The sequence below is a fragment of the Rattus rattus genome, chromosome 4 (genome assembly GCF_011064425.1).
Source record: "Rattus rattus isolate New Zealand chromosome 4, Rrattus_CSIRO_v1, whole genome shotgun sequence".
NCBI lineage: Eukaryota > Metazoa > Chordata > Mammalia > Rodentia > Muridae > Rattus > Rattus rattus.
Genome location: NC_046157.1, coordinates 41,125,447 through 41,146,597, shown reverse-complemented (window position 1 = coordinate 41,146,597; position 21,151 = coordinate 41,125,447). Strand labels below are relative to the sequence as shown.

The window sequence follows — 21,151 nt, the reverse complement described above, 5'->3', positions numbered from 1 at the left end:
TTAAAATTTTAGGTTGGGGGTGGGGAATTAGATATCATAGATATGTTTTATAGCTTTCTGGATATTTTGTGCATGGCTCAAACTCAAAAAATGTTTTCCATAGACTGAGAACTGATCTAAGATCTAAGTTTTGATCAGTATCAGATTACACAATGTACCAGAATTTCACACCAGCGGTTCTACACTTTCTATTCTCTCACTATTCCCACTTTAGGACTCCAGAATTGTAACTTGGGATCTAATACTACTCCCCATCCCTACCCATCACATTGGGGAAAACACTCTGGACCCTATATCAATGAGGCAGAGCAAAGTAGACTCCCCTCAGTGTCTCTCAGGCCCTCCAGTTGTACCCTAGACATAGAAATCTTCTCAATCTCTTCCAGAGAAGGGTGAGGCAGCCCTCTGGAAAACTTTGGAGTGTTTGAAGCAGAAACAACCTCTGATATTAGGCAGTCCCTGCTATGTTGCAAGAACATGTATTATGCCTGCTTATCCTCAGCTGATAACCGAGGAAGTTAAATAATGTGCTCCGGGTCAAGTGTACAAGGGTTAAGTTGCACCTTGTATATGAATAATATTCCAGAGAGGGCCATAACAGATTCCTTGGCAAGACTTGGTAGTGTTCATGTTTGTGCCTGCCTAGACTAATTGAAGCAGAATCTCTGAGAATTTTGCTATCATCTATCTATCTATCTATCTATCTATCTATCTATCTATCTATCTATCTATCTATCTATCTTTCTTTCTTTCTTTCTATCTATCATTTTTATATATATTCTATCTATATCTGTTAAATATGAACTTTTGAGAATTTTATAGATGAATATATATTTATATCATTTCCTTCATCTTCTACTCCAATTACTTATCTATGTCTGTCCTACTTCCTCTAAAATTCAACACCACTTCTTTAATTATGTGTATATATATATATATATATTCAGCCTTCTGAGTTCATTGAATGTCACTCATTTATGTATGTATTTAGGTCTAACAACTGTGCAGGGATCTCTGAGACCTTCATGGGCAGCAGGGTAATGAGCCAAGGGAAACAAGAAGGCAGTTTGGCTCAACATGACTCAGTAGCTAGTGTTGGTTAGAACTTTGGGAGTCTAACACCAAGATGTTGAAGTTTGGCCTGTTGCCATGTATTATAATGCTAAATTCTAGCCCTACTTTGCCTCAGGGAAGAGAAAATCCACACATATACAACGTAATGCTATGAGATCTTGCTCCTTGATTAAAAACTATTGGTTGAATAAAGATGCTGACAGTCTATAGCTGGGCAGAAGAGGGGCAGTTGGAGGTTTCAATTTCTAGGTTTGGGGTCTGAGGCAGGAGACCATGAGGAGAGAAGAAGATGGGGAGAGAAGATACCATGTGGTTGGTGAGTCGTGAAAACATGACCATGAGGACTGGCCAGTTGGAGTTGAGAGCTGCACAGATAGAACATGGCAAGTTATAACTCAGGGTTATTGATGGGGAAGTAGATTTCAATAGCTTAAAGGGCATACATACATACATACATACATACATACATATTTACATATATATATATATATATATATATATATATACATGCGCCCAGCTCTAGTGCATTAAAGGCTTATTGTTAATATAAAGGTTTTGTGTCTTTTCTGTGGGAACTGAATGATTAGGGTGGGGTAGAAAGCCCTGATTGAGATTAAATACTACAGTACCGAGTGGCTTATTTTAGACATACTAAAACACAGCAGATCTGGTGAAAACTATTCTTGTGATGATTAATTGATTCCTATATGTACAATAAGACATACCAAAATCTTTTTACATTTGAAAGCTGAACACAGATCAAATGTAACCACATCAAAAGTCTTTGTAAGTGCTTATGACACTGTCCATAAAGGTAGATTCTATAGATTGACTGAGAAAAACCAGTTTACTAGAAGCATTTAGAAGAAGTTCTGGTGCCAGAAAGTCTCCAACCACATAGATTGTACAAAGGTCACCAGACAAGAAACACATCAGCTTCAGCCTGCTGGTGGAAAATAGAATTTTAATTCCTTCCATTGAAGGAATAAGCCCATGTGCTTAACATTCCAGATGTCCCTAGTGCTTGTCTGTGAGAAAAAAGACACTATGCCCCTTACCCATTTGTGATTGGTTAACCTATCAGAGGACTCCTTTCTTGAGAAAGCTAATTCTTCCTCTCAATCAGCCATTAATTTCCTGTAGTTCTGTATCTAGGGATAGAGCCTTGGGACAGTTCCCTCATCTATATTGGCATATTAACTTGTGTGTTATCTTGGTTCTGGTCTTCATTAGGTGACCACATTTTTAAGATATTTTGGGGTATACCTTCCATGTCATAAACAGAAAACATTATCTAATAGCAAACCTCTAATCCTCTGTCTTTTAGGACCTTTCACCTCTTATAGTTTTTTCTTAAAACAGTGCTCCATGAGACTTAGGTGTAGGGATTGTTGTAGATGCATTAATTAGGGGTGAGCAGTTGGGACACCCAGTTGTTCTTTGCATTTTGATCAGTTGTCAATTTCTGTTATCTCCATCTGCTGCCAAAATAAAAAGATTTTTGTGTGTGTGTGATGAGGGGCGAATGCTACACTTACCTGTCATATAAGGATAGTTATTTAGAATGAAGGCGGTGGATGGTACATGCATTTAAGGATTTCATTAACTGTACTCAATGAGCTGTTTAAAAACAGGAACATGAGATTGTCAAGAGGATGCAGGAATGGCTGGAAGGAATTTAAGGGGGCTTGGGGTGAAATGAAAATGCATAATATACATATATGAAAATATCAAATAACAAATTAAAATTAGATTAAAATATAAAACACCTAAAATTAAGAATCAGTACATATTGCTAAGTATACTTATTTATTCAAATAAATTAAGACAGTTTTAGTCATACCAGAGACTGAACATGAGAGTGTTAACAGCAGTTTTTGTTCACAACTGCCAAACTTGGAAGGGATCAGTCATTTATCTATAAAACATATTACCTATAATTACATTGTATGTATGCTATAGCATATTATTTATTAATTCATCTATTGATATCATCATTAATGTAGTTTGAATTTATATCAATTGAATATTATCATTATTTGTGAATATTAATATTATTTGTGGTTTCATTTTCCACTCTTGATGTAGCAATGTCATTTTTTCGCATATACATAAGAGAAGAAGACATGTATAACAAATGTCTAGGGCATGTATAACAAACAGAATTGCTAGGCTGTGAAGTGTGTAGACACTCATCTATTCCACTACTTGTCAAATTACTTGGGGAAAAAAAAAGCTGTGCCTACTTTTGCTTGATTATCAGGGAATAACTTCTCATTTTATTTAAGAACTACTGGTCAGAGATGTCAAAAGACAGGTCCTAAGCCATTTTTCAGAGTTCAGACAAGAACCTATGCTTAGTTCCCTGAGATATACTAGGTCTGACTCTTAGATGGTTTGTGTAATTTAAGGGTACACTGAAAGGAAAATCTAGGGTCTTTATTGGAGTCTTTATTATTTATACTGGCAGTATTTGAGTCAACTTCCAGGTTTCTCCCAGAGCTTCCTTTTGCATATCAGAGGAGTAACCCACTGGGGCTGCCTGGAACTGGGCAATCCTACTTTTCTGATGAGAGGATATTTTGAAATCCTCTTTCATCACTGTGCATAGCTCTTACCTAGTTAGTATTAGACCTACAGAATGATTTAAGAATGTGTCATCATTGTCCTGTTGATGTCCCAATAGATTCGAACAAAGGGCTGCACACAAAATAGACACATACTGTTCGAGACCAATTCTTCTCTATCATTGACCAATGGAAGGTTATTTCCTTGGAAATCTGAAGCAATATGTTGCCAATCTTCTGTGTTGCAGTCAGGCCGTTCCAAGGTTGCCAATGCAGAAGAGATGGCTGAGGAAGAGAAAGCTGGGGGAATCACATAGACTTCAGTGACTCAACCTTCAGTGATATACGCCATTTGCTCAGTCAGCTAGCCAGAACTAAAGCCATAGCTCCAATTCGGCTACATGAAGGGCTAAAAAGAATGTGTGGAGGAACACACAAATGTTAGATGAATGCAAACAGTCCTCACACAGTTGGTCTTTGATACTTTGAAATCATGTACTTGGAAAAAAATCATAGGCAACTTTATATCACTCAAATTCTAAACAAACAGATCAAGGTTTCACATTACCTTTCTTTATCCTTAAAAAGCAAGTGGTTGATGAACTCTGTACTGTTTTCTTTTAAAGAAATCCTTGTGAGTTTTATATTAAAACTGACAGAATTTTGCCTAATAGTTGTGAGATCTGGGGGAGTCATTTAACTCCTATAAATTCATACCTCTAATGAAAATGGAATACTAATTCCTTTGTTGTGAAAGTTGGGCTACAGATGGCATTTAAAACATCCCTCACAATGTGCATGATCAAATGTTAAAGCAAATTTTAACTTTCTATGACCATAGCTGATGCTATGATATGATCTACTATGTGCTTTAGCCATCAGAGAGCTTTAGCTGCTCTGTGGTTTGGGGATGAGAAAGGATTTGGTGATGTTCCACAAATGAAATGTCTATCATCTGTGTATTCTTATCTTTGTAGATTCTGGGGGACGCTACAGGTCACTTCCTGGCTGGATCCTTTATACTTATCCTAGGTCTTTGGTGGAGTACAAAGAGTATTTTGAAGTATATTTGTAAACAGCAAAAAAGGTCTTCCTCCCTTATTACCCCCAAATTTTTCTCTCGAGCAGAAATTTTGGAGGGAATTGTGATTAGTGTCATGGCATTAACAGGTAAGCTGTGTTGTAGTTTTTTAATTTTGTTGTTTGCATATGCATAAAAAAGATTTTGGTACAAAATCAAGGAAATCCAAAGCTGACTGTCTTATTCAAAAATATTTATTAAGTATTCTAATTACAATTTCCATGAAATAAAATTTGGTAGAAAGAAGGCATTTTATGTTTATACAAAGGTCTGTTTTTTAGTTAAGTTAATTTTTTATTTTACTTATTCACTTTACATGCCACTCACTGTCCCCTGCCTGGTCACTCCCTCTCATAATCCTTCCCTCATCCTCTGAGCAGGTGCCCCCCCTCCACTGGACATTCCTCTGCCCTGGCACTTCAAGTCTCTGTGAGGCTAGGTGCTTCCTCTCCCACTGAGGCTGGACGAGGCTGCCCAACTATTGGGAGACAGTCAGGAGCTCATGAGATAAACCCCATTCCAGTTGTTCTGGACCCACATGAAGATCAAGCTGCACATCTGTTACCTATGTGCAGGGAGTCTTAGGTCCAGCCCATGCATATTCTTTGGTTGGTGGTTCAGACTCTGAGAGCCCAGTGGTCCAGGTTAGTTGACTCTGTTTTCCTGTAGAGTTTCATTCCCCTTTGGGACCTGCAATCCTTCCTTCCTCCTATTCTTCCGTAAGTATCCCCAAACTCCATCCACATTTGTCTGTGGGTGTCTGTATCTGTCTGAGTCAGCTGCTGGGTGGAGTTTCTCAGAGGACATCATGTTCCATCTGCAAGCATAACAGAGTATCATTAATAGTGTTAGGGATTAGTGCTTGCCCATAGAATGGGTCTCAAGTTGGACCGGTTTTTGATTGGCTATTCCCTCAGTCTCTGTTCCACCTTCCGTGCCTATGTTTCTTGCAGACAGGATAAATTTTGGCTTGAAAGTTTTGTGGGTGGTTGGTATCTTAATCAGTTCACTGGGGTTCCTGTCTGGCCATAGAAGGTGGCCTCTTCAAGTTCCACAGCCCCATTGTAGTGAGTCACCCCCACTGATTCTTGGGTGCTTCCCTTATCCCAGGTCTCTGTCTCCTCCTGAAGATCACCCTCCCAACCCCCCTACCTCCTCACTCCTGTCAGTTGCAGATTTCCATTCATTTTCATGGCCTTCTAGCCATCTCTCTTGTCCTTACCCACACCTGATCCTGAACTCACCATTCCCCTTCCCATCCCCCTCCCTCCCAGATCCCTCTCTCCGTCTGCTTTTTATAATTATTTAATTCCGAAATAAAGTGAGATTCAAGTGGTCTCTTGAAGGCTTATTTCTTAATAAATTAACTGTAGTATTTAATTTACACAATTTAATCATGGTAAATTTTCCTTGTGGAATTGTTTGGATCATCTGAAATGATTTCATATCAATTATTTTCTGGTCCCTAAAAGAATATACTCTATTAGAAACTATTTTGCAAGTGATGGAAAAGTAATCAAGTGATTGTTGAAAAGCTTCAATAAATCATTGCTGACAGGTTATAGAGTGTGGACAAGGCTGAGGAAGGCCCTTTTTATGATCTCACCCTCTTTTTTTCTCATTTCTCGAATTAGAGAAAATAGTTGGGTCATATAATTTATGGGGTCTTTTCATTGCTTTTGGGAATTTTGTAAAAATGGTCTGTTTTTAGCTTCATTGCAGCATGTCTGTTGTAAAAGAGAAAACCTTCCATTTTTACATTACATTTTTTAATGATATGATTCACAGTGTTTCCAAAGAGAATAACTTATCTGTAAACTTATGTTGATAAGCAAACCAACATCTCTGAGAAGATTCAAGTGCTTGTATAACTGATTATACCACTTGCTATATTGACTAGGGTTTCTTGCTTATCCTCAGCTGGAGGGAGCTAAATCTTAATTTTGGTTTTGAACTCAGAAACAAAGGCCAACCTAGTGGCTATCCAAAGGTCCAATAGCTAAAAATGAACAGTCAGCTTCTGTAAGACAGTATCGTAAACCTTAGATATTAGATTGGAATAGACACTTAAACCAAAGTTATGAGCATTGGTTTAGACTAAAATTTGTTATCTTAGTGAGAATTTGAACCTCTAAGAAAGGCTAAGGTGCCACTACACAGCTGTTAGGGAACCACCAGCAGAGGAAGTAATGTTTTAAGAGGATACAGCAGATTGAACTAAGCAATGGTCATATCTTCCTGCCTGTATGTGGCAGGTAAAAATCATGTAGAATGTTGCTAAAACTGTGGTATGATTTTTCTACAGGGATAATTGGTCTATTTTCTCGGTTTGGAAAAATAAAAACGTTACCACCTGAACATATACAGTTGGCCAAAATCCTGCACTGGCAACATGTCACCATGTACACAGTCCTTATAATGCTGGGTGTGACCAAGGTCTTATGTTTCACCATTAATTCGCTGCCAATCTCTTTGATCAAGTTAATGGCATCAAATGCCTTCTTTGTGGAAGGTAAGTATGTGGGAGGAGGATTGTTTGTCTCCGCCCCAGCTTCTTTTTGTACTTATTTCTGATAGTATGCACATGGGTACTAATAAGTCCTGTGTAATAAAGTATCTTTGTTTTCTTAGTGCAGTTTGTTTGACAGGGCAAAGTGTCCCAGCCTTATTAAGATAGTTGGGTATGTGCTGTAGGATGCCAATGACTTTTCTTCTCTATTGACTCATCCTGCAATATTGGGCAGATAGAACCATTTAATGTTATTTACTAGTGTTTCAACATCTGTCCTGAGGAATCACTAATATCTTTGTTATTTCTTTGCTTTCTTAGCAATTATCTTTTAAAAAATACTTTTAACAATGAAAGAAAATTAAACACAGAGTAATGGAAACATGAATCCTCAAATGGTGTAGCTAGCTGTTAACATATTCTGCCACCTACTAGCTAGCGGTAAAATTTTGCTAGTATGTATGAAGTAGAGTCTGCAAAATTAAAAAAAAATTTAGAATCGGAAGTCCTAATTTTGAGTGATTAATGCAAAATAAATGATATGTTTTGTTCGTTTGTTTTCTAAAATTACTGTGGTGGGCAAGGAAGAGCTCTTCAATGAAGACACGAGAATGTAGATTGATTATGAATGCCTGAAAGCTACAAATGGCTAGGCAGCAGCTGCCTCTTTCCTCTCAGCTGAAGAAACTAATTCTTGCCTGTTGCTTTTTGAGGACAAGGGCCAGAAAAAAACTGCAACAACTAATAGCTTGGTTCACATATCTTTAATGAACATCCTTTTCTTCTAGCTTAATATAAACCAGTAAGTTGAAACTGGAATATGTTTATGTAATGAAATATTACAGATGCTACTTGCTGCTAATATTGTCACACTTATCAAGATGTGATTTATGGTGTATTTACTTTTTTTCCAGGGGACTGAATTTAAGGCAAGGCCCTGACTTCAGCTTATTCATCTGCATATTCACTGAATTGTAACTTCCTGCTCTGTCATATTTATTATTCGCCGGCCTGCATACTAATACTTTTAAAATCAGTTAGTTGGAAATTTCATGTTAGAGGAGAAAAGAAAGATTGGAGAAGGAAATGGAGGGTTGAATTTCAATAATTCCATTCTAAATAGGCATGGTAACTGAAAAAAAGATGCATTGCTGTGAGACTCATCTGCTGTGTAGGTGTGTAAAATTCTGTGGCTAAGAGAGGGAAGGAAGGCATAATATAGAAGTGGTGAGTTGGCTCTCTTTTGTTTTTACTCAAAAAACCAAACCGTAATTTTTCTCTAACCTTTTAGCTTTCATCTTCTACAACCATCCTCGTAGCAATGTATTATTGGACAAGTTTTTGCACCATCAACTGAACTTGAGTGCGTTTTTGACTGGTCTGGCAGCCTTTATAGAATTCCTCCTCACAAAGAACAATGTAGTTCTGGAACTTCTGACGTCAAGTTTCGCCATGCTACAGGGGGCTTGTTTCTTGCAGGTGAGTTGAGGCTTCTGGATTTATCTTGTTTCTACCTGGGGTTTCTCTCCTTATTGGCTGAGGTCTTTTCCTAGAGGCCCCAGAGACTTTCCTATGACATGCTGCCTATAGTAAAGCTGTTGGTCTTCAGGTGGTTATGTCTTTAAGTGAGATAACCTTATATCCCTAGTGAAAACACTGGTAGAGCAACTGAGCAGGAAGTAGGATGTGCCTGTTACCACACATTTGATGATCCACTGTGTAGAAACCCTGAGTTGATGATATTAGGATATTAGTCACCATCGATTCTTGATCATAAGACAGCATATTGCCTAATCAGTAGTAAGCTACAGAAATACATGGAAGGCAAGAAAGTGAGGAACCAGTTATTTATCAAGAAACAAGTATTTGCCATTATACTGAAAAAATTTTTTGAGCGAGTATCTCATTAGGTATCCCAGGTTGAACTCAGAACCCTAGAAATCAAGGCCTTAGCATTCTTAGTGCTGGGATTATAGGTGTATGCCACGTCTATCTTTTATTAGATTCTTATGAACATCCCATTTTTCCAATTTATGATAATGTAGCAGTTAGGTAGTATCATTTCCATTATTTGTAGGAAGATCAAGAAGATTAAATTGTTTTGCAAGGCTCACACAATAATGAAACTAGGCACTTCGCTGCTAATTATTTTCCCTGTAAGCTTAGCTTAACAGGCACGCACCCAGTGGAGACAATGCCACCACATACAGGATATTATGGCAACTCAAACAGGAATCCTGGATAGTAGAAACCAAGAGGTGAATATGCTTGACACGTGATAGAAACAATGACTATGCACCCTCACCCAAACCAGCATCTTCACCCCATTCCTTTGCTATTCCATTGACATATGTGGGGCCTGAAAAACTGTTAAATGCTGAGGATGAACTCAACGTAATTCATCTTTCTGTGTTGAATGAAATATACACAATATTAAAATATTGGCCACCAGACTGGGGAGAAAGCCCAGTAGTCTCTTATCTCTACCTCAGGTCACTTACTGCCTCTAGGATAGTTTTTAAACCTTCTTAATGCTGTGACTCCTTAAAGCTGTTCCTTGTGTTGTGGTGACCTTCACCCATAAAATTATTATTTTTTTGCTACTTCATACTTGCAATTTCACTACTGTTATGAATTGTAATATAAATGTCCGATATGCAGATGGTACAAGGGTCAGTTGACTACCAAGGGGTTGTGACCCACAGGTTGAAAGCAAATGCTCTAGGACTTACATTGTAGTTCACAAAGCCACTAAAAACCAACCAACCAACCAACCAACCGGCCACACAAACAGTCTGAAATAGGATCTCTAATTCTAGATTTATTTTATCCTAACCCTTAGGCTCTGTCTATTTAATGATGTCAACTCTATTACCACAATATTTTGTAAAAAGCAGAATTCTACCCAGTGATTGATTACATACATATTTTATGATGTATGATAAATTGTGCTTTGGTATACACTTAAAGATGTAAAAGAATATTTGGGATGGAAGTATGGAAGTGCATTACTTAAACAGGCCATTCTAGGGATTTTTTAAACACTAGAAAGGAAGTATATAGGTTGATACAGGCTATTTCAAATATTTACATTTCATATGAGTTATAAGAAAGCATTGTCAGGTGAGGGAAAGGAGCAGTAGCATGGTCAGCAGAATAGGAAATATGTGGTTTAGGGGTAACACGGCAACATATCTTCATGAGACCAACTTCTTTCTTAGCTGTGATCATTCAAACTGCTGAGGCTATCCAGGTTGACCTGGTTGTTCAGTCCACTATCCTTCCATATTGACCAGCACAGCAAAAATATATGTTTATGGGGTGTGCAGCAGAAGGAAGAAGCCAGGAACTCTTACTTTGTCTGGGTCATTTAGAAGTTTTCGACTGTTGTCAAAATTATTGAACTTTTTGTGTTCCAGACTTCCTTTTATAATAGGAGGGACAATGGACCTCCTTATTGAAGTTACTCTTTTAAGACTAAAGATTATTTCAGAGAGCTCATGCATACATAAGGATAAACTGCCCAGCACATGGCACATATCACTTGATCATATATATGAGATAAAAAAAAGTTGTAGTTCTCATTCCAACCAAAGAAATCTATACATGAGGGCAACTGATTCAAGCAAATAAATAAATAAATAAATAAATAAATAAATAAATAAATAAATAAATAAATAAATCTTAGTTTCTACCGATTAACTCAATCTATTTGAATTAAGTCTTTACTCAACATAAACTAAGTGCATATTTTTTTCTATAAAATTTCATTATTTGAAAAATGAAAATTACAGTTTAAAGGTGACAATACATTTCAAAGAGGCCATTGGAAGGAATATGAAGGTACTGCCATGGATATATGTCTAACTTACCATAGCATTTATATAGTTATCCATGATATTATCCAGATTTTTATACTTCATTTTGCTCTAAATATCTGAAATCAATCAATCTACCATCTGCCATTTTATTGGGATAAAGTTTATATGACACACAATTTTAAAGGATAAAATTCAGCAGCCTTTATTCTCTCCATTGTCATCCATTACTACCTCTAATGATCTCCCAAACATTCTTATGCCTACAAAGAAAACCCTGTACTAAATTAGCTGTTATTTTCCTCTGTCTTTGTTCCCAGGTTTTTCCAACCACTAATTTGTTTCCTAACCACACAGATTATGGATACTTTATTTAAAAGAGGACAATTTGTGATCTACTGTTTCTGCTCATTTTTACTCAACATAATATCTTCAAGTATTATACATGTCATTACAGATATTAATATTTACTTTTTCATCTTTGGATAATCATCATGCTGTTATGAACATTTATATATACAATATTTTTGTTGAATACTTGGAGGCATTCCTAACAGTAGAATGCCTGGTTATATGGCAATTCAAAATTTGACTCTCAGAGAAACTGTCAATCTCTTTCCAGTTTCATTTTACAGGTTTATGGATCCCAATTCCCCTGCATCCTCACCAACATTTGCAATCTTTTTATTTATTACTATGATCGCCCTTCTAGTAAGTGCTATCCCATTGCCATTTTGATTTACCTTCCTCTAATTACCAATGATTGTAGCTTTTCTTATTTTTTGCTACTCCGTGGGTTCTTTTCCTGTCTCCTGACTGTCTTCTCTGGTTCAGCTCAGCTTCTCTTGGCTCAATAGTCTCCTTTGTCATTTGCTCAATCTCTTTTCTGCACTGTCTTTCTTCCTGCATCAAGTATCTTCTCTAACTCTACTCTTTTCCCTACTCTTCCACCGCCTGGACGCTACTCTCATCCTGCTCCTCTCTCTCAGCCCATGCAGGATTTTTATATATTCTCATGTTCTCAGAAGCTCAAGAGGCAAGTGATACTGGAGGTCATAGGGTCCAACACTTCTAACTGCTAAACATTCCCAAAGGAACAGTTGACAACAACTGAGAATCTCTTAAAGGGCCAGACAAGCAAAATAAATCACACTACAAATGATGTTGTTCGTCTTCCTGTGTGATTATTGACCATTTGCATATTAAAGAACAATTTTTCTATACATGAGAACTTTATGTATACAATGAATTATGACCATATAATTCTCCCATTTTATCTCGCTTAGTCACCAAGTCCCTCCTCAACCTATCTCTTCCAACTTCATATCTTTTCTTTCTTGAAACCTAATTCAAGTTAGTGCTTCCCATATGTACATGGTGCGGGATCATCCATTACATGGGGAATCTACCACAGGCCACATCCTCTAAAGGGAATGACTCTTCCTTCTCCAATAGCTATCAGCTCTCAATAGCTCATTAGGAAATGTCAAGGCCTGGAAAGAACCTCTCCCATCCATCCCAGAATTTTTCTTGGCTTTACTTTGTGGCTAGTTTGGGACATATAACCACATCTTCCTTGATTTTATGAGTGGGACAGCCATGTCACCATATTCACCATTTCACAACAATCCTCCTTATCCTTTGGCTATTATATTCCTTCTGTCCCATCTTCTGAGATGTTTTCTGAGTCTTGGAGCCGATACTAATCAGGGAATTAATAAGGATGACACACTTAGGGATTAACACTCTTTCAAGATAGTTTAGAAAGATGACTAGGTAGATATTGTCTATATTACTAAGCTAGGTACAAAAACATGATTTATATATGATGTCTCATATGCTGACAATCATCTATTTGTGAAGCACTTGTAATAACTATGTCTGTTAATGTGTCTTGTTATTTAAATGTCATTTTGTTTTGTTTTAAAACACAGATTGGTTTTGTCCTGTTTCCCACAAATATAGAACATGCATGGGACCTGAATGATCCTAACAACTCTATGATTTTTTCCACACTTTTTGGTGCTTATTATGCATTGATCTATGTCATCATTGGAGTTAATTATGCTCTTGTTAGCTGGTAAGTTAATGACTCACACTCATCAGATATGCTCAAGACTCAACTTATCTTGATTTAAATCCTTTTCATGAATTAGTTTCTTCTATTACTGTTCTATACGAAAAAGTAGTATAGGAGAAAATTCTCTGGAAGCATGGAAATTGCCAGAGAAACCATAAATGCTGACTCAAATTTAGAATAGGTGTCTCTGATGTGCCTCTGACACATACATCATCCTGCAGCATATTTACCTGTGCCTCCCTGGTGGGAGATTTGAATTTTCTATAGAACAGTTCCCTCTCATGGATAAAAGACCAAGTTTTTGTCTTGGAGGGAGAAGAAACAGGAAGTCTGCCATCTTAAATATTAAGTACATTCATCTAGGGATCTATTTGATTCCTAATCCCTCCATGGTGGCATGCCCAAACTTCATCAGACCATGGAAGGTAGAAAATTAAAATCAAGATGTAGGTGCTTAGAGATGTTTCTCATAAAATGAGAATTATTTTGGTAATTTCATTTTTTTGTTTGCATATTTGTTTCCATGATTTATGGAAATTATGTTCTACTTATGTGACACAGTACACAATGCCCTTATGATAGTTGTATCTAGGAAAAAGTGTTCATGGTTCACACTGATATTTTCCTTCGGATCACAGAAGTAGAGATCCTGCTCAACTCTGGGCAGTAAGAAGCTTCATATCTTTGAGTGTTGAGAACTGTAACCCCCACTTCCTCCAAACCTCCATCTGAGTTTATTTCAAAATACTAACATGTGCATAGGATGGGGGCACTTCTGTACACTTTAAAAACAGATTTACTCTTTGAGAGTTTCATACATGTATATAATGCATTTTGACCATCTACTTTCATTTTTCTGTCTCTAATTCTTCCCAGAACTCTCCAGACACCCCCCTTCTCTCAACTCCGTGACATCTTCTTTTCAAAAACATTGCCCACTGAGTTTAATTATTAGTTCTCAGATAGCCATAGATTCTAAGGCTGGCCATCTACTGGAAAGGAGCTTGATATTAAATTTCTCAATTTATTGTGTACATGGGTGTCACCTGCAGTAAATAGACAGTGCCTTGCTTAAAAAGTACTCCTTTGAAGGTACACGGAAGAGTTGAAATCCAGCCCAGACTTGACTTGCCATTAAAGTTAACTTGGGCTAGCTATAGCAAAGGCAATAGCATCATGCACGTTCTTTGGAGGAAAAGCCACCTTCTTGTAATTCATAGGATGTTGTGGAAACCCCACTGATGGCAATTTCATTGCCACAGATTGTAGATTCTCCTTTTTGTGTTAGAAATGATCTAAATTATGTCCTAATATGATAAATTTGAAAGCCTATGTTTTATCTGCTTACTTTTACCTTACTTTAATCTACACAAGTTTTAAATACCTCAGAGGCAAATGGAAATTATTTTCCTTTTGGAATTGTATCCACAGTTACACAAGTAATCTGGAGTTATTATAGATTCACATTGCTTTAAGGTTTGATTTTCGATGTCCCCTAATCATAGATAGTTTTCTTTTTCCTAAGGTTCATTAAGTTGAAACTAAGCAAGCCCTGCCCCTCAGAAATTCAATCTCTGAAAAATTATGAACAGCACGAAGACTCAGAAGACGATATGTGATTTTTGTGTCCAGTTTCTTCAGTTCTCCAAGAGAAAAAGTTGACCAAGATATTTCTATTTTTTTCTCCATCTTTATTAAATTGGGTATTTCTTATTTAAATTTCTTTTTTTCCTTTTCTTCATCTTTATTAAATTGGTTATTTCTTATTTACATTTCAATTGTTATTCCTTTCCCGGTTTCCAAGCAAACATCCCCCTAACCCCTCCCCGTCCCCTTCTATATGGGTGTTCCCCTCCCAATCTTCCTCCCCTTACTGCCCTCCCCCCAACAATCCCATTCACGGGGTTGGGGGGTTCAGTCTTGGCAGGACCAAGGGCTTCCCCCTCCACTGGTGCCCTTACTAGGCTATTCATTGCTACCTATGAGGTTGGAGCCCAGAGTCAGTCCATGCATAGTCTTTGGGTAGTGGCTTAGTCCCTGGAAGCTCTGGTTGGTTGGCATTGTTGTTCATAAGGGGTCTCGAGCCCCTTCAAACTGTTTCAATCCTTTCTCTGATTCCTTCAACGGTGGTCCCGTTCTCAGTTCAGTGGTTTAATGATGGCATTCACCCATGTATTTGCCATATTCTGGCTGTGTCTCTCAGGAGCGATCTACATCCGGATCCTGTCAGTATGCACTTCTTTGCTTCATCCATCTTATCTAGTTTGGTGGCTGTATATTTATGGGCCACATGTGGGGCAGGCTCTGAATGGGTGTTCCTTCTGCCTCTGATCTAAACTGTGCCTTCCGATTCCCTCCCAAGGGTTTTCTTGTTCCCCTTTTAAAGAAGGAGTGAAGCATTCCCATTTTGGTCATCCGTCTTGAGTTTCATGTGTTCTAGGCATCTAGGGTAATTCAAGCATTTGGGCTAATAGCCACTTATCAATGAGTGCATACCATGTGTGTTTTTCTGTGATTGGGTTATCTCACTCAGGATGATATTTTCCTGTTCCATCCATTTGCCTATGAATTTCATAAAGTCGTTGTTTTTGATAGCTGAGTAGTATTCCATTGTGTAGATGTACCACGTTTTCTGTATCCATTCCTCTGTTGAAGGGCATCTGGGTTCTTTCCAGCTTCTGGCTATTATAAACAAGGCTGCTATGAACATAGTGGAGCATGTATCTTTGTTATATATTGGAGCATCTTTTGGGTATATGCCCAAGAGAGGTATAGCTGGGTCCTCAGGTAGTGGAATGTCCAATTTTCTGAGGAAGCTCCAGACTGATTTCCGGAATGGTTGTACCAGTCTGCAATCCCACCAACAATGGAGGAGTGTTCCTCTTTCTCCGCATCCTCGCCAGCATCTGCTGTCGCCGGAGTTTTTGATTTTAGCCATTCTGACTGGTGTGAGGTGGAATCTCAGGGTTGTTTTGATTTGCATTTCCCTTATGACTAAAGATGTTGAACAACATTTCTTTTTTTTTTTATCTTTATTAACTTGAGTATTTCTTATTTACATTTCAATTGTTATTCCCTTTCCCGGTTTCCGGTCCAATGTCCCTGTAACCCCTGCCCCTCCCCTATGGGTGTTCTCCTCCCCATCCCCCCCATTACCACCCTCCCCCCCAACAATCACGTTCACTGGGGGGTCAGTCTTGGCAGGACCAAGTACTTCCCCTTCCACTGGTGCTCTTACGAGGCTATTCATTGCTACCTATGCGGTTGGAGCCCAGGGTCAGTCCATGTATCGTCTTTGGGTAGTGGCTTAGTCCCTGGAAGCTCTGGTTAGTTGGCATTGTTGTTCATAGGGGGTCTCAAGCCCCTTCAAGTTCTTTCAGTCCTTTCTAAGATTCCTTCAACGGGGGTCCCATTCTCAGTTCAATTGCTGAGAGACACAGCCAGAATACAGCAAATACTTAGGCAAATGCCATCAGTAAACCGTTGAATATTTCTTTAGGTGCTTCTCAGCCATTCGGCATTCCTCAGCTGTGAATTCTTGGTTTAGCTCTGAACCCCATTTTTAATAGGGTTATTTGTCTCCCTGCTGTCTAACTTCTTGAGTTCTTTGTATATTTTGGATATGATCTCTCTATCAGTTGTAGGATTAGTAAAGCTCTTTTCCCAATCTGTTCGATGCCATTTTGTCCTAACAACAGTGTCCTTTGCCTTACAGAAGCTTTGCAGTTTTATGAGATCCCATTTGTCGATTCTTGATCTTAGAGCATAAGCTATTTTGCTCTAATTGTTTTGTTCAGGAAATTTTCTCCAGTGCCCATGTGTTCGAGACTCTTCCCCACTTTTTCTTCTATTAGTTTGAGTGTATCTGGGTTGATGTGGAGGTCCTTGATCCACTTGGACTTAAGCTTTGTACAGGGTGATAAGCATGGATCGATCTGCATTCTTCTACATGCTGACATCCAGTTGAACCAACACCATTTGCTGAAAATCCTATCTTTTTTCCATTGGATGATTTTGGCTCCTTTGTCAAAAATCAAGTGACCATAGGTGTGTGGGTTCATTTCTGAGTCTTCAATTCTATTCCACTGGTCTATCTGCCTATCCCTGTACCAATCCCATACAGTTTTTATCACTATTGCTCTGTAATAACTGCTTGAGTTCAGCGATAGTGATTCCCCTGAAAGTCCTTTTATTGTTGAGGATAGTTTTATCTATCCTAGATTTTTTGTTATTCCAGATGAATTTGCAAATTGTTCTGTCTAACTCTCTGAAGAATTGGATTGGTATTTTGATGGGGATTGCATTGAATCTGTAGATCGCCTTTGGTAAATGGCCATTTTTACTATATTAATCCTGCCAATCCATGAGCATGGGAGATCTTTCCATCTTCTGAGATCTTCAATTTCTTTCTTCAGAGGCTTGAAGTTCTTATAATACACATCTTTCATTTGCTTGGTTAAAGTCACACCGAGGTATTTTATATTATTTGGGACTATAGGGATTCCTTTCCAATCTGTGTCCTTTTGATTTCCTTTTGTTGTCTGATTGCTCTGGCTAAAACTTTGAGAACTATATTGAATAAGTAGAGGGAGAATGGGCAGTTCTGTCTAGTCCCTGATTTTAGTGGAATTGCTTCAAGTTTCTCTCCATTTAGTTTAATATTAGCTACTGGTTTGTGTATATGGCTTTTACTATGTTTAGGTTTGGGCCTTGAATTCCTATTCTTTCTAGGACTTTTATCATGAAGGGGTGTTGAATTTTGTCAAATGCTTTCTCAGCATCTAATGAAATGATCATGTGGTTTTTATCTTTGACTTTGTTTATATAGTGGATTACGTTGATGGTTTTCTGTATATTAAACCATCCCTGCATCCCTGGGATGAAGCCTACTTGATCATGGTGGATGATTGTTTTGATGTGCTCTTGGATTCGGTTTGCCAAAATTTTATTGAGTATTTTTAAGCGTCGATATTCATAAGGAAATTGGTCTGAAGTTCTCTTTTCTTTGTTGGGTCTTTGTGTGGTTTAGGTATAAGAGTAATTGTGGCTTCATAGAAGGAATTCGGTAGTGCTCCATCTGTTTCAATTTTGTGGAATAGTTTGGATAATATTGGTATGAGGTCTTCTATGAAGGTCTGATAGAATTCTGCACTGAACCCATCTGGACCTGGGCTCTTTTTGGTTGGGAGACCTTTAATGACTGCTTCTATTTCTTTAGGAGTTATGGGGTTGTTTAAATGGTTTATCTGTTCCTGATTTAACTTTGGTATCTGGTATCTGTCTAGGAAATTGTCCATTTCCTGCAGATTTTCAAGTTTTGTTGAATATAGGCTTTTGTAGTCGCTCTGATGATTTTTTGAATTTCCTCTGAATCTGTAGTTATGTCTCCCTTTTCATTTCTGATTTTGTTAATTTCATTAGTCTGGCTAAGGATTTTTCTATCTTGTTGATTTTCTCAAAGAACCAACGTTTGGTTCTGTTGATTCTTTGTATAGTTCTTTTTGTTTCTACTTGGTTGATTTCAGCTCTGAGTTTGATTATTTCCTGCCTTCTACTCCTCCTGGGTACATTTGCTTCTTTTTGTTCTAGAGCTTTTAAGTGTGCTGTCAAGCTGCTGATATATGCTCTCTCCTGTTTCTGCAGGCACTCAGAGCTATGAGTTTTCCTCTTAGCACAGCTTTCATTGTGTCCCATAAGTTTAGGTATGTTGTACCTTCATTTTCATTAAATTCTAAAAAGTTTTTAATTTCTTTCTTTATTTCTTCCTTGACCAGGTTACCATTGAGTAGAGTACTGTTCAACTTCCCTGTATATATGGGCATTCTTTCCTTATTGTTATTGAAGATCAGCTTTAGCCCGTGGTGGTCTGATAGGACACCTGGGATTATTTCTATCTTTCTGTATCTGTTGAGGTCTTTTTTATGACTGATTATATGGTCAATTTTGGAGAAAGTACTATGAGGTAGTGAGAAGAAGGTACATCCTTTTGTTTTAGAATAGAATGTTCTATAAATATCTGTTAAGTCCATTTGGTTCATGACTTCTCTTAGTCTGTCTATGTCTCTGTTTAATTTCTGTTTCCATGATCTGTCCATTAATGAGAGTGGGGTTTTGAAATCTCCTACTATTATTGTGTGAGGTGCAATGTGTGCTTTGAGCTTCAGTAAGGTTTCTTTTACGTATGTGGGTGCCCTCGTATTTGGAGCATAGATATTTAGGATTTAGAGTTCATCTTGGGTGGATTTTTTTCTTTGATGAATATGAAGTGTCTTCCTTATTTTTTTTTGATGACTTTTGGTTGAAAATCAATTTTATTCAGTAGTAGAATGGCTACTCCAACTTTCTTCTTCAGACCATTTGCTTGAAAAGTTGTTTTCCAGTCTTTCACTCTGAGGTAATTTCTGTCTTTGTCTCTGAGGTGTGTTTCCTGTAGGCAGCAGAATGCAGGGTCCTTATTGCATATCCAGTTTGTTAATCTGTGTCTTTTTATTGGGGAATTCAGTCCATTGATGTTGAGAGATTATTAAGGAATAGTGATTGTTGCTTCTTGTTATATTCATATTTGGATGTGAGATTATGTTTATATGCTTTTCTTCTCTTGTTTTGTTGCAAGATGATTAATTTCTTGCTTTTTCTAGGGTGTAGCTTGCCTCCTTATGTTGGGCTTTACCATTTATTATCCTTTGCAGCACTGGATTTGTAGAAAGGTATTGTGTAAATTTGGTTTTGTCATGGAATATCTTGGTTTCTCCATCTATGTTGATTGAGAGTTTTGCTGGATACAGTAACCTGGGCTGGCATTTGTGTTCTCTCAGCGTCTGTATGACATCTGTACAGGATCTTCTGGCTTTCATAGTCTCTTGTGAGAAGTCTGGTATAATTCTGATAAGTCTGCCTTTATATGTTACTTGACCTTTTTCCCTTACGGCTTTTAATATTCTTTCTTTGTTTTGTGCATTTGGTGTTTTGACGAGTATGTGATGGGAGGAATTTCTTTTCTGGTCCAATCTATTTGCAGTTCTGTAGGCTTCTTGTATGCTTATGGGCATCTCTTTCTTTAGGTTAGGGAAGTTTTCTTCTATGATTTTGTTGAAGATATTTACTGGTCCTTTGAGCTGGGAGTCTTCACTCTCTTCTATACCTATTATCCTTAGGTTTGATCTTCTCATTGTGTCCTGGACTTCCTGTATGTTTTGGACCAGTAGCTTTTTCCATTTTCCATTATCTTTAACAGTTGTGTCAATGATTTCTATGGGATCTTCTGCTCCTGAGATTCTCTCTTCTATCTCTTGTATTCTGTTGGTGATGCTTGTATCTATGGCTCCTTGTCTCTTCCTTTGGTCTTCTATATCCAGGGTTGTCTCCCTTCTAATTGCTTCTATTTGCATTTTTAATTCCTTCACATGTTTTATTGTGTTTTCCTGGAATTCTTTCAGGGATTTTTGTGATTCCTCTCTATAGGCTTCTACTTGTTTATTTATGTTTTCCTGCGTTTCTCTAAGGGAGTTCTTCATGTCTTTCTTGAAGTCCTCCAGCATCATGATTAAATGTGATTTTAAATCTAGATCTTGCTTTTCTGGTGTGTTTGGATATTCAGTGTTTGCTTTGGTGGGAGAATTGGACTTCGATGATGCATGTAGTCTTGTTTTCTGTTTCTTGGGTTCCTGTGCTTGCCTCTTGGCATCATGTTGTCTCTGGTGTTACCTCATTCTGCTATTTCTGACAGTGTCAAGACCGTCCTATAGGCCTGTGTGTCACGAATGCTGTAGACTTGTTTTCCTGTTTTCTTTCAGCCAGTTATGGGAACAGAGTGTTCTGCTTTCAGGCATGTAGTCTTTCCTGTCTACTTATCTTCAGCTGTTCCTGTGGGACTGTGTCCTGAGTCTACCAGGCAGGTCACTTGGAGCAGAATAGTTGGTCTTACCTCTGGTCTCAGGCCTGAAGTCATTCCTCTGGGGCTGCATTCAGCTCTCTGTGAGGGCAGCAACCAGAAGAGCCTGCCCAGTCTTTTTTCGGGTCCCT

The 21,151-nt window shown here is 37.9% G+C and overlaps 1 protein-coding gene across 1 annotated transcript; it reads left to right on the top strand.

The window, feature by feature from the left end:
* Positions 1 to 1,381: 1,381 nt before the first annotated feature.
* Positions 1,382 to 14,899, top strand: LOC116898324 (transmembrane protein 45A-like). Its single transcript, XM_032899658.1, has 6 exons — positions 1,382 to 1,390; positions 4,619 to 4,811; positions 7,028 to 7,234; positions 8,523 to 8,710; positions 12,984 to 13,129; positions 14,655 to 14,899. The coding sequence occupies exons 1-6, from the start codon at positions 1,382 to 1,384 to the stop codon at positions 14,746 to 14,748; spliced, it is 837 nt and encodes a 278-aa protein (XP_032755549.1). The 3' UTR covers positions 14,749 to 14,899.
* The last annotated feature ends 6,252 nt before the right edge of the window (positions 14,900 to 21,151 follow it).